The 15651-nt window shown below is 38.5% G+C and overlaps 1 protein-coding gene across 1 annotated transcript in view; it reads right to left on the bottom strand.

Annotated features, from left to right (window-relative positions):
• The window catches only part of LOC120872594 (LIM domain containing preferred translocation partner in lipoma), a 741069-nt gene that overhangs the window by 416441 nt on the left and 308977 nt on the right, over positions 1–15651 (bottom strand). Inside the window, exon 5 of the mRNA XM_040253102.1 lies at positions 8312–8424. Coding sequence (XP_040109036.1) covers positions 8312–8424 — 113 coding nt within the window. The remainder of the gene's footprint in view (positions 1–8311; positions 8425–15651) is intronic.

Genomic DNA, 15651 nt, shown 5'->3' with positions numbered 1-15651 from the left:
GCTCCTATGATATTCTCTATGTAACTTCACAAAAAGCCAAAGAGGTAAGCACAACAATAATTTCTATTTTACAGATAAGCAGACAATGGCAAAAATGGTTAAACAGCATGATCATAGTCACATAGCTAGCGAGTGGGGAGTTAAGTCAGGTACTCTGGATCAGCACTCAGTGTTCACCATTATACCATGTTTTCCTTGAAGCTTTACTTGGTCCAGATGATGCAGTCAGGGAGGGTTTTCCTGGCATCCTCAAAGGCAGCAGGGTGAGTCTGAGACAAATAGCAAAAGGTAGCAATATCTGATCTGACTTCAAACTGCCATGATAAAAAGGGGTGAGGGTGTGGGGGAACCTCTTGGGAAAGGAAGTTTGGGGTACATGATGAAAGCTAGACAAAACAGCAGTGAAATCACTTAATGAGGTCATTCTTTCTAATAAAAGGTACTTTGCCACAACCCCTGACACTTCTGGTGACATAGTCATTGAAAGGCAGGAATGGGGAAGTAGTGAGAGAAGAAACTGAGAACCCAAGCAGAGACCACCCCACAGAAGGGCTGTCCACAGCCTGTTGCTGCCCACATTGGATATATATGTACAACATGTATAATAGGGGCTTTGCTACCTGCCATTGGACCTTTAGAACTAATCAACAGCCTTGATGCTTGCTGTTCTCTCTTGGCATATGTCTCTAAGGGAAACCCACTCCTTGCCCTGCCTCCCCCAATTACACACACACAGTGACAACTGGTGCACAAACCCTATGGCTGCTCTGACATTTAAAGGACTATATGCTTCCAGTCTAGATAAAAGATAAAGTTTGAGTGGAAGCTAGCTAGGTCTACCAGAACAGGAGATTCAGAGCCACTCCCAAGCACATTTTCTCCCTAAATTCAGGTGCAAGTAGCATTTATAATTTGAGAATACATCATCACCACAAAAATTAAAAATAAAGAAAGGATGCAAGCAATAAGGATTCTTCCATATGGTAGAACTATTGAAAAAGAAAACCGATATGAAGAACAGAAAAAAAATCCAAAACTATAAAATAGGAGTTCCATAAGGAAGAAAAAGGCAAATGAAAAAATTAAAACTCATTTTCCCAATGTCACAAGAAAATCTCCCTTAGCTAAATAAGAATTTGACTCCTCATATCAGATTCAATGAATACTAAGTAGAAATACTAGGGTGAGGATGAGGGAAGCTGTACCTAGAAATATTGAAGTACAATTGTTGAATCCCACAAATACAACTTACAGATCAAACAATAAAAGTTACTAAATTGGAAAAAGAAACAGACTTACATCAGATTTCTCATCTGCAACAATAAAGACTAAATGACACAAAGCAATAATATAGAAATCTTTGTTGACATTGAGGTAAAGGAACTTGGAGCCTAGAATTCTACTTGAAGCCAAACATTTACTTAACTATGAAACTGAAAGAAAAAAGGCTTCAGAAAATTTATCACCCATGCAGCTTTAAAAAAAAAAAAAAAAAAACTGATAAAGTACAAGAAGAAGAAATTAAAAAAGAAAAAGGATGATGAATTCAAGAAAAAAAAAGGAAAAAAGAACCAATGCAAATAACAAAAGCAATAGTCTATTAATAATGCAGTGGTACAATTTAATGTGAGAAATGATTCTCCTAAAAGAGGTGTTATAAAGTTTAAAATTTGCAACACATTCTCCAAACATCTAACAATAACTTAAATGAGAAAGTGCTCAAACTTCTTACAGCCCCTATGTTGGGGGTAGGGCATATATGCATATCATAAGTTTTCCTTGATAGAGAAACATGTTTGAAAACATTTAATCCATGTTAATGTTATTTGATTTATTTACATTACTAGAAGAAGAGAAAACTTGTTCTGCTTTTTAGACATAGAAAAGACAAACATACTTCAGCTTTGAAGGAATCACCAAGATTCTTGATGGGAAAGACAAAATGGGTTAAAAAATCTCTACTGACTCAGAAAGAACCAACTGAAGTTTCACTTAATTTGGGCAAAGGAAATTTTCTGAAATATGCAAACATTGTAAATGACTCTCTATAAAGGCACTGAGGAGCTAAAGTAAATCTAACCTCATTGGTTATCTCAATACACAACAGAACTGACCGCAACCAGTTTCCCCGTAAAATTTTTCTTGTCCATTGATCAGCCAACCTCTCACTGCTGAATGCACGCATGTGTCCTGGATTATTTCAAGGGAGCAGCAGCAGTGGAAATGGAGTTGCTAGGGGTAAATGAGTGTGTGTGTACACATACCCCACTATTGATCCCAGGGAAAGCGTTTACCTTTTTAAATAAAGTCTTCAAAAAAACAACAAAGAGAAACTATGGCATTCCATGAAAAGGGTCAAATTACTCGAGTGAAATACTGGAATACTCCCCATCGACTCTCATTTGCTACTTTCAAAGAAGTTTTTATAAGTCTAGACACCAAAAATATCTCTGTTTTCTCATCTGAATACCCAATCAGAGGATGATTCAGAGTGAAAGGAAAACAGAAAAACTTCTGACATTCGCTTCTAGAAAGTCACACCAATCTGAGCCTGTAGCATACCTCAAGAACCCACCAGCCCTGCATACATGTGACATACATGTGTGGACCTTAAAAGGAGGAGGCACTCCCAAATCAAGCCGCTGCTGCTGCTGCTGTTGCCAGGGTCACAAACAATCCCACAAATCAGCTAGGGCCCAAAGGAACAAGACAAAGGGCCAGGAATAAATAAGCATCTTAGTCACTCCTCTGGTATCTTTCCATGGATCAAGATATCTTATATCCTCACTACACAGGAAGGATAAGCACCTCAGAGCAGATTAAAGCTTTTGCTGACCATTTTGGTTTTGCTCTGGCAATTCTGCATCTCTACTGTTAATTTTTATAGGTGGGATCTCCTTTTACACCCAGACTCTTCCTTCCTCACCCAACTTCCAAGCAGCAGAAGGGATGCCCTTTGTGGTAAGGTATGTCCAAATCATATAAAGTAAGTAAGACCTGCTGCCTACTTCTATGAACTCATGAATGAATGTGCCCCCAGCTGGGGGCCTGAGTTCTCTACGTCAACAAGTAAAATCCTGTCATTCCATACTTATGATCGTGATAGTACTAGTCCAAGGGTCACAAGACAGCCTGTTAGTGTGTGTGTGTGTGTGTGTGTGCACTCAGTCATGCTCTGCTCTTTGCAGTCCCATGAACTGTAGGGCAACCCATCAGGTTGCCCTGTCCATGGAATTTCCTCAGCCAAGAATACTGGAGCGGGTTGCTGTTTGCTCCTCCAGGAGATCTTTCTGATCCAGGGATCGAACTCGAGTCTCCTGAATTGGCAGATGGATGCCTTATCACTATGCCACCTGGAAAGCCCTCAGTGCCAGTTTATTTTATGATAAATGAAATATATAAAATTGGTAAGTAGATAAATGACTACAATCCACTGCTTTCCCTATACATTATGAGCTTTGAAATTATTTTCACAAGAGTTGGAATGAGTTGGCTTACAAACTTTTGGACACTGACTTTAAGGTAAGACCATAACGCATTTCAGAAATTTCTAGAGAAACATACTTACAGATGAAGAGTACAGACCTAGGATTACCAAGGAAGTTGGGAGGAGGGTGGGGAAGGAGGTATTCAGAGTTTGTGATTAGCAGATGCAAACTATTATATACAGAATGGATAAATAAAGTATTACTGTATAGCACAGGGACCTATATTCAATATTCTGTGATAAGCTATAATGGAAAATAACATGAAAAAGAATGTCTATATACACACACACATATATAAAAATAACTGAATCACTTTGCTGTACAGAAGAAATTAACACATTATAGCTCAACAATACTTCAATAAAATAAATTTTTTTAAAAATTAAAATTATTTTTTTTAAAAAGAAGTTTCTCTTCTTCCTTCTCTTTTCAACAAACTCTGGGCATTTCCCACAAGTTCAGTGAACAGCTCACAAGACAATGTTTTCACTCTCTCCTCAGAAAAGTGACCTCTTTCAGGAGTTTTATGGATCACCCTCTTGAGACAGACACCACTTATTTCTCTCCTGGTCTGACAGTTCCTTTGAATGTGCATCATTTTCTAAGAGGGTAGGAAGAAAATTGGCGTGAGGAAGTCATAAAGGAAGAAATTTCAGTTCAGCAACAGAAGACACTTTCAATACTTGGAGTAACAAGCAATGGACAAAACAGTCTGTTTTCTGAGCTGGAGGGGCTGGAGTTACCCTAGCAAAGGTAGCCATCTTGCCTGAATGAATGGAAAAGGCAATGGGAACTGGAAGGGTAAAAACCCTACATAACAGGCCCATAAAAGCAAGCCACGGTCTAGGTCACAGATAGACAGGGTGAGGAATTGTCAGCTGTCATGAAGAAAAGCCAAGTAAAGATGTCATAAAAAGAGGAAGTTAAATATCAGGTAAGCATGTGTGCTGAGTCACGTCCAACTCTTTGCAACCCCATGGACTATAGCCTGCCACACTCATCTGTCCATGGAATTTTCCAGGCAACAATACTGGAGTGGGTTGTCATTTCTTCCTCTAGAGGATATTCTAGACCCAAGGATCAAGCCCACATCTCTTGTGTCTCTTGCATTGGCAGGTGGATTCTTTACAACTATACCAGCTGGCAAGCCCCAGAAATGTCAGGCACCTGAACTCAAAGCCATCAGGTATCAGCAGGTAAGTCCCTGAGGAGCTAAAGGAAGTCTCCCACAAGGGCAATACGTTTTGTCTGATGGTATGCTAAAAGCACCACTTGGCATCCAGCAACAGACCTGGTGATGTCAACCTTATATTTAAAATAATAACAAACACCTGCGATGATTTCAGAATATTCTTCAAAATACTCTGAATTCTTACTCTTGTTACTTTATTACCTAAAAATCCATTCCACCATCTGAAAATTAAGATGCTAATTAACCATCAAAGTTCAATTAAATTGAAATTGTTTCCAAGAATCCTTCCTGCATGTCTCTAGTCATAGTTAATTTATTTCCCCCACCCTGTACCACAACATAAGACTTAGATTGTGCTTCTGATCAAAGCATGATGACTAAGTAATAATTTACCATGAAACATCTTAATTTAGAAGTTGTGTATAAATGCATCTCCCAAGTTTGAATCAGAGGTTGTAACTCATTCATTCCTTAGCCATCAAAATTGCCTCAGCTGTAACAGTTACCCATTGGTGGGGGGGGTGGTGGGGGGAATTACGAGATTCAAACAACAGAAAGGCACTCAAGTTATGATCTCTAATTCCCTCGCAAGTCTGAAATTCTATCACATATTCTCTTTTTAAAACTACTCTAAACAACACTCTACACCTGCCCATTGGATAGCTAAAATAGAAAGTAATTATCAACTGTGGCATCAAACCAAACAAAGCTAACAGTCCCAAGGTTGAGACTCAGGGCATTAGACCAATGATGCCAAGCCCTACGCCCTTGTGTATATGTCTGACATATAGAAGGTATTCAATTTATCATGAATGAATGAAAAACAAACAAATGAAGGAAGTGACTGCTAAATGGTCACCCAAGCCTTACAGGCCCTGAGATCCAACTGATTCTTACATAAAAAAGAAAATCTCTCACTGACTTTCCAAGATTCATCTTTTCCCATAAAATGAGAACTCTTAAAACAAGAATTCTTGATACTAAATATTCACCTTTTGCAAAGGGGAAAAAAAAATTACAGCCTTATATCAGAAATCTGGAGAGAAGAAAAATGCCAATCTCACCTAGTCTTTCCAAACAAAAGCATGTTACCCGTTCTTCTTAACCTCAGATCCTTGAGAGGCCCAAAGCAAAATCATGTGCTCAATCAGCGGAAGGACAGATCAGGAGACAAGATTTCTCAAAAGAGATCTGCCAGAAACTACAGGAACCACATCTTCTTGGATCTCAGTTTCCCCGTTTGCAAAGAGAGGGAAGTAATTTATTCACCAAATACTTGAAAAGGCTGTAAGCAGATGCCTGGCACCAGGGTTGGACCCAGTGATCTCTTAGGTCCCTTTCAGCTCTGAAAATCTTATAATTCTTATAGTCACACTTAGTAGAGATACTTTTGGCTCTGACTTGAAAATTTGGCTGGAAACATAAACAGACTTCTACACAAAAACACACATTTACCAGCTATAATTTCGACTTGGCAACAGGAGTTTTCACCATTGGCCGAGAGAAAAAAGTGCAAAATTTTCTCTGGTGATTACATTACTCTAAGCTCCACTGTAGCTCAAGTATGAAGCTGGGGCAAATATGGCCAGAGTGGGGCCAAGCCTCTTATCACATCACACACTACTACACAAGGAAAGGACACGCCTGCCTTCTTTTGAGCTTGCCGATAATCTTCCATATATTCAAGAACAACATGCCTCCCTCACCAGATCTGCCCTTTTCCACTTGACAAACTGTTTTATTTCTTATCCTTCTTCCTTCTGTCTTACAGAGAATATAAGCCAACATGGCAACAGGCTCTTTGTTTATTTCTTTCTTTTTCAAAAACAAAGTCACAGCTTGGATATAGTAAGCAGGACAAGATCCATATAGAAAAAGGCTTTTGTAATTTATGAAAGCCCCATGTTCAAATTTTTCTTAACGAAACCCTTTGACAAACCTTATTATTATTCCTGCCTTTGTTATTTTTATATTGTGATCATTTATAACATCTGTACAATCATTATAATTTAGTACTTTCTAATCCTTCTTTATTTCATTCAATTATTAGAGACAGATATACAGTTATCTTATTTTTAATTAAGAGGAAAAGGGTCTTAGGGTGACCCACTCAAGATCATGGGACAAGAATAAGCTGCCCAGATAGTATCAAATACAGGTTTTCTGTCACAAAGTCAAGCAAACTTCAGAACTCAAGACCTTAAATGCTTACAAAATAGTTTCATAATTATTCAAGAGAGAATATAAAGTAAATAAAGCGTTAAAGTGTTTAACTGTATAAGTAAAAGAATATGCAAAGAATAGCTCTTAGTAACATGTAAATTTCATAAGGGTAGAACCCTGTCTTTTTTTTTTTGCTATAGAATCCCTAGTGTTATAAAGGTATGCACACAGCACCCAGAAATTTTTGTTGAATGAATGAATCATATCTACCTTTGTCTCCCCCAGAATGAAATTTAGGAGAAAGTCATATAATGAACGGAACTAGTTAGGCAGTTACTTTCTATGGCTTTTCCTCTTTACAATTTATTATGAGAAACCTTAAACATATACAAAGACAGAACAAATAATGAATTAAATCTCCCTGCACGCAACAATTATCAATTCATAACTAATATTTTCTCACCTGTATTTGAACTCAGTAGCTCCCTATTCTTATGATTTGTCTTTTATTTTGGAGTACAGTTGATCTACACTGTTGTGTTAGTTTCGGTTGTACAGCAAGTGCATCAGTATACACATAAATATATCTAGCATCCCAATAGTATTGTAGTGAATATGGTTAGCCATATACATATACAGTATACAAATACATATATTTTTAGAGTCTTTTGATTTTAAAGCAAATGCTAGGCACTATTCCATTTCACTCACCAATCTTGCTGACATTTCTGTAAAAAATAAGGAATTTTTTCTTTTATACATCTGTAGTAACATCACCGTCCCTAAAAATAGGACATAAATACTATATGACATTATTATTTATTTTCCTGCCTGAGATAACTGGAGTTTAACTGCTTAAACAGTGGCAGTTGGTCACCAGTAGCCCTATGTGATCACAGGCTGAGAACTTTTAGTATCGCTTCTGACTCCAAATCTGGGTCACTATGCAGGGCTGGAGCATAATACTTCCAAACAGTCAGTTCACACTATATGCATTCCTGACCTCATTCAGAAGAGAACACTCTAAGAATTGTTGCTGCTGCTTTTGCTAGAAAGATGTTGCTGACCAATTAGTACCCACAGTGACCAACAGAACCTTAAAATACCAGTCTTACTCATTTAGAAAGAAAATGTCAGTGGATATACAGAACAAAGGCAATAAAAAAGCATGGTTTGTGTGTCCCCAGGATAACAAGAAAAAGTGAAATTCTCAGATGGCGTTCCTAAAGAATGGCTTTCAGTTTCAAAATAAAATTAGTAGGTAAAAGGATTTCCAGGGCTTCAGTATACAAACTAGCAGAACTCTGAGAAGCTCGAGCTGAGCAGTTGGCATTAACATACCTTAGTGCTTTGTGAGATATCAAGCTCTTTGTAGGCTCTGGATAAGTGTTTATCTGCCACAGAAACAATGTCAGAATTCACGATTCCTAGCATTAGTTACAAACATGACTTCAACTACAGATCTTACCTGTCCCCTGAAAGCACCATCATCAAGGGGCGGGGGAGGAGGGAAGTTTCCGGAGCCTGATGGAAGAACACTGGACTCATCCAGAGGTGGAGGTGGAGGTGGAATAAAATCACCTACAGAAAAGAAATACACATGAAGTTAACATGGGTGCAATTTTCCAGAACTCTTTGTACAAAACAGACAGTCCGCAACTTATGATGGTTCCACCTGTAAGTACTTGACTTTGCCATGGTGCAAAAGCAACAGGCATTCAACAGAAAGTTTACTTTGAATTTTGGCCTATTTTGGACTAGGCATATGCAGTACAGTACAGTTGGGATGCTAGGCAGGGCAGCAAACAGCTCCCAGTCAGCCAGGTGATGGCCAGGGTGAACAGCCAATACACTTACAGCCATTCTGTACCCTCATAACCATTGTGTTTTTCACTTTCAGTACAGTGTCAGTAAATGACCTAACATACTCAACATTTATTATAAAATAGGCTTTGTGTTAAATGATTTTGACCAATCATAGGCTAAATGTAAGTGTTCTGGGCATGCTGAAGGTAGGGGAGGCTAAGCTGTGATGTTTGTTTGGTAAGTTAGGTGCATTAAATGCATGTTCCACTTAACAATATTTCCAATTTACAGTGGGCTTTTCAGGATGTAAGTCCATCATAATTAGAGGAAGATTTGTATGAGCTGGTATCTGACTGCTTTGTAATGGGCTTTGACACATAACTTTTTGTCCTACATAGCAATTATTCCCTATCTTACGTCTCCTCAGTTTAATCAGCAGCCTTAACTCAGAATGATGACCAGATGTAACACATAGAAGTGATGTAAAGCTAGAGTAGAAGGATCAAGTACATTCAGCCAGATGCTTGGGCTGGTGGAATACTGAAGGGTATGAGATGTATTGTTTGTTCTCAATACATTTTCAGTCAACTAGAGGAGGAAAAAAATGTATAAATAGGTAAGATAATACAAGATGAAATTTATTAAGAATCTACAGACACGCTCTTTTGGAATTTAAGATAAAGGGAAGTGCAGTTGGAGGAACAAGGAAGCTACACTGGCCAGATGGCTCAGTAGTAAAGAATCCACTTGCCAGTGCAGGAGATGAAGGAGATGTGGGTTCCATCCCTGGGTTGGAAATATCCCCTGGAGCAGGAAATGGCAACCCACTCCAGTATTCTTGCCTGGAAAATTCCATGGACAGAGGAGTCTGACAGGCTATAATCCATGGGAATGCAAAAGAGTCAGTCACAACGGAATGCTCACACACACATGCACACACGAAAGGGACTTCCCTGGCGGTCCCATGATTAAGACTCTGCACTTCCAATGCAGGAGGCGCAAGTACGAGTCCTGGTCCCAGAACTAAGCTCTCACACGCCACACAGCTCTATATATAGAGTCAATGAACATTATGATGTACAGCATAAGTTCATGCTAGGCAGAAAGAAAGGAAAATAAAAGTATAAAGGTTAGAAAAAATTAGGGCTTAAAAATAAAGAGCAAGTTATAATACAGCATAAAGACAGGAATGTAAATAACATTGTGCTGTGCTGCACTTAGTCGCTCAGTTGGGTCCAACTCTTTGTTACCCCATGGACTGTAACCCATCAAGCTCCTCTGTCCATGGGGATTCTCCAGGGAAAAACACTGGAGTGGATTGCTATGCTCTCCTCCAGGGGATTTTCCAAACCCAGGGATCAAACCCAGGTCTCCTGCATTATAGGCAGATTCTTTTAACATCTGAGCCACCAAGGAAGTTCAAGAATATTGGAGTGGGTAGCTTATCCCTTTTCCACTGGATCTTCCAGACCTAGGAATTGAACTGAGGTCTCCTGCATTGCAGGTGGATTCTTTACCAGCTAAGCAATCAGGGAAGCCTGTAAATAACAGAAGTAAGTCATAAAAATTGGAGCAGTATGAAAATAAGCTTTTAAGTGTGTTCCACATCTGACTAAGAGTTTGAACTTTATCATGCATGAAGTAAGGATCCATTAAGGATTTCTGAGAAGAAAACACTTTTAAGAATGTGATTTACTAAAGACTAATCTTAAAGTGTGTGCAGGACAGATTGGGAGAAACTGCAATAAGAAACATCGAATTTGGAGATCTATATACTATCCAGGCTTTAGGATACTAGGAAATCCAACATCGCTATGGGTTAATAGTATAGAATCTTTTTAAATACTTTTTGCAAGAAATTATATTAAAAAAAGAAAACTTTCATTTTCTAAAAATAAAAAATTATTTATATATCCTTTTCCTTATAAAAATGATCTTTTTGAATGTTGGGGAACTGTTTCTCCTCAATGGATAAACAGCTTTTCCTTGCATTTCAGCTGTTTAACACTCAGTGATAGATGATAGTTCCTACCACTCAATGAGTCACTGTTGGATAGTACTAACACATCACAACTTGGGTCTTTAGAAAAAGAAAAACCTATATCTCACAGTGGAAGGATGGTGACATGGACTGGTTGTCTTGATACACCTTTGAGACTACTCACTTGAGCTCCATCTATCTTATAAATAATAGTCTTACATAGAAAACAGATTTGCAGTTGCCATGAGGGAGGGAGAGGTGGGATAGAGAGGGGTTGGGAGTTTAGGACTGGCAGATGCAAACCATTATATATGGAATGGATAGTAATGAAGGTCCTTCTGTATAGCACAGGGAATTATATTCAAAATCCTGTGATAAACCACAATGGAAAAGAATATAAAAAGAAGGCACATATATGTATAACTGAATCACTGTGCTATACTGCATAAATGAACACGTTGTAAATCAACTATACCTCAATGAAATAATTTTTTAAAAAGTAACAGTCTTAGAGTTGGAAGAGTAGCTAACAGCTGTCAAGTCTATCTACCACCATATTCAGGCAACCAAGATGTCAAACACACTATGATTTGGGGGCTCTCACTATGCACCAGGCACTGTGCTAAGATTTTCCTAAGCTACCTCTTATTTCCAAAACAACTATCTAGGTTGATGACTTTGAGACTTTAGAGCTCACTAGTATCTCTGGAAGGTCTGGTTAAAACACAGATTGCTGGGTTCCATCCCTGGAAATTCGGACTCAGTAGATCTGGGTCAGGGTCTGATCATTTGCATTCTGAATAAATCCCCAAGTGATGCTAGCGCTACTAGTCCTGGGACCACACTTGGAGAACTACTGCATTGAACAAAGTGTCAAATTATTTCTACTTAGACTCTACAGAATTGAGTTCAATGGCATGTCTTATAGAAGCATCTGTACTTCTCTTAACTGCCTGAGTGTACACATGTGGAGATATAATTCATCTATATCCTTATTAATTATATGTCTCAAAAACCTTTATTAACCCCATCTAATAGTTCTATATTTGGCTAGATATTAGAATCACCTAGGAATCTTACCTTAAAATGCTGATGCCCAAACTCTATCTCATACTAATGCACTCAGGATCTTGGGGATGGGGAATGGAAATGGGAAGGAGGGGTCAGATACCCATATTCCTTTAAAACCCAGATAATTCTAATATGTAGTCAGGACTGAGAAAGAAACTCTTTGGCCTTCATGCAGCCAGACAGTGCCCTAAAAGAAATATTTAACACCTGTTAAGTAAAAAGAATTGTCACCAAGATACCTTCCACCATTAAAAAATCATCACATATGAGACTAAAGCCCACAGTAAAGTTTTGAGTGATCAGTAAAGAAGTCCAAGTTGATAGAGACCTGACAACCAAATTCTGTTTCACAGCTTAATTTTCAGATTCAGTGTTTTATCTGGGCCTATATCTTCTTTATACTCAATTTAAAAGAGGATTTCTGAGCACCTTATTTCTGTCAGAGGAATTAAATATAGTGAGGCACAGGTTGATGAGATTCTGGGAGAGTGAAAAGGAACCAAAAAAGAAAACAGAATTTGTTTGTGTAAAAAATTATCTTGTAAACAACATAAATCCAGACCATGTATTCCAGGCAAGATTAGGCAGACTGTTAAAGCCATAGTGATAACCTCATAATAATTTTCTTCTTATTTTGATGAGTTATTAAGTTAGACCAAAATTTTCCATTTTACAAGCTCAATTATCAGAGCTTCCCATTATGTTCTTTAAAGTGGAGCTCACAGTTTAAAAGGATGTGTTTGTCAGTGTTTAGTTGCTAAATTGTATCCGATTATTTTGCAATCCCATGGACTGTAGACTGCCATGCTCCTCTCTCCATGGGATTTCTCAGGCAAGAATTCTGGATTGGGTTGCCATTTCCTCTTCCAAGGGATCTTTCGGACCTAGGCACTAAACCTGCATCTCCTGTGGGTCCTACATCAGCAGATTCTTTGCCACTAAGCCACAAAAGGATGTGGAGGAATGAAAAATGTCTAGAAAACAGATATACACATAACAAAGGGATAGAAAAGGGATCTTTTGAAGGGAAGCATAACTAGTTAAGATAGCTGGAATGAAAAACTCCTAGTAACTATTTTAAAACAGACTTAGAACTCATGTGTATTCTGACTTAAGGTTCACTCACCATTTTAACAGGTGAGTCAACAAAAGAAAACTCCTCTAAATTGCAGTAAGAATAATTTTGGCTTAAGAGAAAAGACACCATATCCATGTATAAGGAAGATGGCAAATGAACAGAAACAAATATGTGTATACAAATGTAGAGGGATCCTTTCCTTTCCAGTACATTTCTTCAAACAAAGAAAGAGCATTTGGCTGACATGCTTGGGGCCAGAGGTAGTAGAGGTGGTGGTGATCCTCTTAGAGAAAAGCAGCTGGACAGAACCCGCTGCAAGCACCTTCCAACCAGCAATGCTAAGCTGTCGACCTTCACATCAATGCATGCCCTGTCCTCTGGGCTTGCTGGGGAATTCAAGTGTACTCCCAGACTCTGTGAATTACAGGGGCATTGAATAAATCAAACAAGCAAGTCAAAAGGGAAAAAAAGGACACACATTAGGCAAATGGAAAATGCATGGTACATAAAACCTAAGAAAGAAACATGTGGTTTTATAAGAAGTAGAGTAGTCATAGACACATTTCTATAAACCCTGGTCCCCTCCTTACCCTTTGCCTCACCATCCAAAGCCTACCCAGCCTGCAAAATACATCATCCCTCAGTTACCAGATAAAATGGTTTAGTGAAATACACAGCTGGAAATGGAGCCTCAGAATTCCCTGGAGAGAAGCAAGGAAAGATCTAGTTTAAAATGTTCCACGTCATCCCAAGTCATTCAGCTAATATTCAAAACGTTTATACTTTGTGCTAGATGCAGCACCAGGAGGCAGTTAAAGGGTGATTGTGGTTCACAAAATATTGTATCCCTGATTCCCAAACAGTACTTTATGCCAGTTTACATCAGAGAACAGCCTGTTGTGAATACCATTAACTTGAAAAGAGTGAGGAAAAACTCCCCCAAAGCCAGCTCTGTTTATTTTCTCAAGCTACCCTTTCTAGTCTAGGGGTAAAAAAGGCAGTGGCACTGAGAACCAGATGTGGCTCCTTCGTAGTAGCTGAGTTACACCTACTGTAGTTACTCTAGTAACATGGCTCAGGCATGTGTAAACAAAATTTGCTTAGCCCTAGGTAATACAAAGTCCCCCATTATGGGAGAAACGAACACGAATTTACCAACAAAGAAGATGGTACATTACTGGTTATACGTGATTGTATTGCAAAAGCACAAGGGAGTAATTAAACTCAGATCGTCAATAAAGTCTCAATTAATTTACCATGGTTAACAGCAACAACAAAAGCAAGCATCATTCTCTTTCTTCATGATCCAAATATCCATGTAAACCTACATATACACACACACCTACAGGTTCAGATAACAGCTCCTTTTGTGCCTCTTACACAAATGTCAAAATATCTATACTACTTGATTGCATTTGTGTTTACGGTCATTCTCTCCCAGTTAGAACCGAAACTTCTAAAAAAACAAAGCCCTATCATAATGTATCTTTATACCCTCACCACCTGGCATAAGTTTGCTGCTGCTGCTAAGTCACTTCAGTCGTGTCCAACTCTGTGCGACCCCATAGATGGCAGCCCACCAGGCTCCCCCGTCCCTGGGATTCTCCAGGCAAGAACACTGGAGTGGGTTGCCATTTCCTTCTCCAATGCATGGAAGTGAAAAGTGAAAGTGGAGTCGCTCAGTCGTGTCCAACTCTTAGGGACCCCATGGACTGCAGCCTACCAGGCTCCTCCATCCATGGGACTTCCCAGGCAAGAGTGCTGGAGTGGGGTGCCATTGGCGTAAGTTTAGGGCCATATTATCCATCAGTAAACATAGGTTGAAAAACTAAAAAAACTAAAAAGTCATTTTAATCCCTCAATTGATGTTTAAAAACAAAATGACCTGATATCTTAGATGCTTTTCAAACATCAATGTTCACATCACAAAAAAGATCTAGTTAAAATGTAGGTTTTGACTCAGCAGGTCTGTGGTGAGACTTGAGATTCTGCATTTCTAACATGCTCCCAAGAGATTCTGATGTAGATTCATGGACCACACATGGAGGAGCATGGCTCTAGGGTTCTTCCAGCTGGCAGATGTTGGCTCCCTATCTTTCTTAAATGGAGACTTTCTGGTTAAGGAAAACCTAACTTTAAGGGAAGTAAAATTACTTAGAAGCTCCTCAGATTAAGAATTTAAATTATGAGTACATAAGAGATTGGGCTGGAACACACGCACAGAGAATAAAAATAACTATGGTGACCAAATAATAAGCTTCAAGTAAAGACAGTTACTCTTTTCCATTAATAGTAACTAATAGAGAAAGGAAATATGTTCCAAAGAAAATAGCAAGGCTTAAAATGCACACTCCAGTGCTAACCTTTACTTTGGAAAAGGTAATATACTACCATCTCATGTTCAGTTTTCCTCACCTATTAAGTGAAGAAAACATTTAATAACATCTGCTTCACAGTGTCACTCTACAGATCAAATCAGTTAAAACTGAGATTCTGAACTATTTTGACAACAATCCAGAGTAAAGAAATAACCTTTGATGTGATGATGCAAAACTCCTATCTGGAGATATATAAATAAGTACATATATATCTGAAACAACAGTTTCATGAAATCATACCTACTGCATGTAAGGCACTTTGACATTTTCTGTTTATTTATTTCAAAGGTGTGGTTTATAACCCACTAAAGCGCAACTGTGACCCATGAAAGGGCCTCAACTCACAGTTTGGACATTGCTAAGCTAAACTGCATGTAAGTCACATGGACAATGTGTATGTGATCGTGGTGACTTGTACATTTACACACGATAGATGACACTTTCATTTTCCTTTTACTTATACACAAAAGAGCCGCTGAGTCTAAACTTGCCCA

Source organism: Oryx dammah, unplaced genomic scaffold (assembly GCF_014754425.2).
Source record: "Oryx dammah isolate SB20612 unplaced genomic scaffold, SCBI_Odam_1.1 HiC_scaffold_2, whole genome shotgun sequence".
NCBI classification, from domain to species: domain Eukaryota; kingdom Metazoa; phylum Chordata; class Mammalia; order Artiodactyla; family Bovidae; genus Oryx; species Oryx dammah.
Note: the sequence above shows the minus strand (reverse complement) of the source record. Positions and strands in the feature narration are given on the sequence as shown.